This window comes from Mastacembelus armatus, chromosome 19, assembly GCF_900324485.2.
Source record: "Mastacembelus armatus chromosome 19, fMasArm1.2, whole genome shotgun sequence".
NCBI classification, from domain to species: Eukaryota; Metazoa; Chordata; class Actinopteri; order Synbranchiformes; family Mastacembelidae; genus Mastacembelus; species Mastacembelus armatus.
In genome coordinates, this window is record NC_046651.1 from 19,243,763 (window position 1) to 19,246,266 (window position 2,504).

General features: G+C 51.4%; 1 protein-coding gene across 2 annotated transcripts in view; it reads left to right on the forward strand.

Moving 5' to 3' along the window:
• Positions 1 to 2,504, forward strand: part of hlfb (HLF transcription factor, PAR bZIP family member b) — a 10,152-nt gene continuing 7,648 nt past the window's right edge. For both annotated transcript variants that reach the window (XM_026315467.2, XM_026315468.2), the window contains exons 1-2: positions 1 to 333; positions 1,619 to 1,981. In XM_026315467.2, the coding sequence (XP_026171252.1) occupies positions 201 to 333; positions 1,619 to 1,981 (496 nt within the window). In that variant the 5' untranslated portion in view covers positions 1 to 200. The remainder of the gene's footprint in view (positions 334 to 1,618; positions 1,982 to 2,504) is intronic.

The following is a 2,504-nucleotide window of genomic DNA, read 5'->3' on the forward strand; positions in this document are numbered from 1 at the left end:
CGCCTCCCGCAGCCCGGTCAGGCGCCGCAACACGCTGCCACAGCAGTGTCCTTCTCTCCCAGCGCACGGTTTCATTCTTAGGGCTTTTATTTCGCGTTTTCCGCCGGAGCTCATGTAGCTGCAGAGCCGAGGACACAGCTCAGCCACACTTTCTCTCGTCTTTGGTTCCGCTTGGTTTCACGCTGGATCCCCGGGTCCCGATGCAAGGAGGCGTGATGGAGAAAATGCCCCGGCATCCCGTTGCTCTCAACCCAAGTTTCCTCCCTCCGGCGCCGCACGGAGTGCTCAAGTCCCTGCTGGAAAACCCGATGAAGCTGCCGCTGCATCACGAAGGTGAAGCTGGGAAAGAAAGTGTGTCACAGCTGCCTGTCTGAGCCGCAGGTTCGGGGTCAGGGATTTGGGATTTTGTAATTAGAGGCGAGCTGTATATTCCGACAGGTCCTCAGGTGCGTCAGGCAGAAAGTTTCAGGTCAGACCAGAAAGACCAGTTAGCTGTCAGCTGCAGGGATGTTCAGAGATGACAGATGTCTTTAATATCCAGCACTAAACGCAGAATTTGACATTTCTAAATATCAAAACTCCAAAACTCTGTAGGATTTTATTTCAGGTTAAAACTGAAAATAGTCACATTCTTGGTAAATCAGTGACCAATAGTTTTTCTTCAGCTCAGAGCTGCTGCTGAAAACTGGATTTAGTCTGAGCAGGTCAAACAGAACTAGGTCCATCAGCGTCTGTCTGCACAGGGGGGACCTCAGGGTTTTGTTCAAGGACTCGAGAAATCCTGTTGGTTTTATTTACCTGACCTGTAACAGGAGAGTGACTGGTGTCTGGTAATATTAGGCAATGATCCCTGTTAGGGGCAAGGTCAGAGGTCAGTGTTGTGTTCAGGGACACTCCTGGAAAAAGAAGGTTTCATTGTGTGTGGATCAGTCGAAGCTGAGACAAACCAGTTTGTCTGTTCTGGTGACTTTGTGAGGTTCACGAGGTCGAAGCCCAGTGTCCCCACATCTCTCAACCTGTTTACACAGTTTCCGCCCTAATTCAGTCCTTGTCCCCTGCCATGCTAAACTCCTCCGCTGTGGTTTTTCCTATGTGACAGACTGAACTTCTGAGGATCACATGAGTCGCCCCAGGGCCCCAGTTTGTAAAGGACCATTTATCCGTTAAGGTCCCTGTGGACTTTCCTGGTTACATGCAGAGTTTCTCAGTGTTACAGTCACTAGTTGTTGTGCAGGACTGGGTGTCGCTCAGGCTGTCGAAGTGACTGAGACATGTTTGCGTTTACCTGCTGACGACCCCTAACTGTGGTGTGAGGGATTTCAGTTCTTGTCAGGACCTGAAGCAGAAGTCATGTGACAGCAGGTGTGTTACCAGGTGAATTTTAGTCCTTTAGTGTTTTGTAATTTAGTTTGAAGGGCCTGTGATGTAGTATCATCTGTGTGGTTGTTCATACAAGTGGAGCATGAGGTAGAAAAGAAACAATGACTTGCTCAAGACCCCACCAGTCCAGACTGGATGAACCGGGATAAATGGTCTGTAGTCAGACCCAGAGTTTAAACATGAAGAGTTTCGCCTTGTTGGGTCTGTATGGACTCAATCCCTCTGTTTTCTCGTGCAGCTTTCAGCAAAGAGCAGGAGAAGGAGAAGAACTTGGAGGAGGAGCGCAGCACCCCCCAGTCCGCCTTCCTGGGCCCTACACTGTGGGACAAGACCCTGCCCTACGATGGAGATACCTTCCAGCTGGAGTACATGGACCTGGAGGAGTTCCTGTCTGAGAACGGCATTCCCTCCAGTCCCTCCCACCACCACCACCACCACGACCAGCACCAGCCGCACGCTCCACCGCGTCAGCCGCCAATCATGGCCACAGCCCCACTCACGCCGGCAACCTCGGTGATGGACCTCAGCAACCACGCCTCCATCTCCATGCACACGAGCGTCGTCTCCCCAAACTGCCTGCACAACAGCCCGGCACGAGCAGGTAACGCCAACACACACACACACTCTTTAAATGAACCGGGTTATTTTGTGTGGGCCGCAGGTAAAGCAGAGTGTCATCAGTATAGCTGTGCACACAAACGGACAGGGAGAAAAGATCATGTGGGTCAGCTGTACAGCTATAAACCGTCTGTGGTGTGAAGATGGTCACCAAACGCTGCTTTGGTTACGCTTTTATATCTGCAGTATAGGATAGGTCTTCCCTTTTTGAATGACCAGTCCAGTCTACTGCCCCCTGCTGGTATGGAGAGGTATTTCCTCTCAGCAGGTGCAGAACGATCGAGCTGGTTGGCCGTGTGGTACGTTCAAGGACACTTTTTGGTCCAGACGAAGGCGACGTTCAGTCGGCCTGCTGGTTCTTTGCTGTTGGTTTGATGTGTCGGTTTTAGTGAGACCTGGACTCATGAGCTCAGTGTGTGTGAAGTCCAGGATCTGGTCCTGGCTGCCAGGTGACTGAATTCTGCGTCTTCATGGTCGACACAGAGAGAAAGGCAGCGTTACCCTTT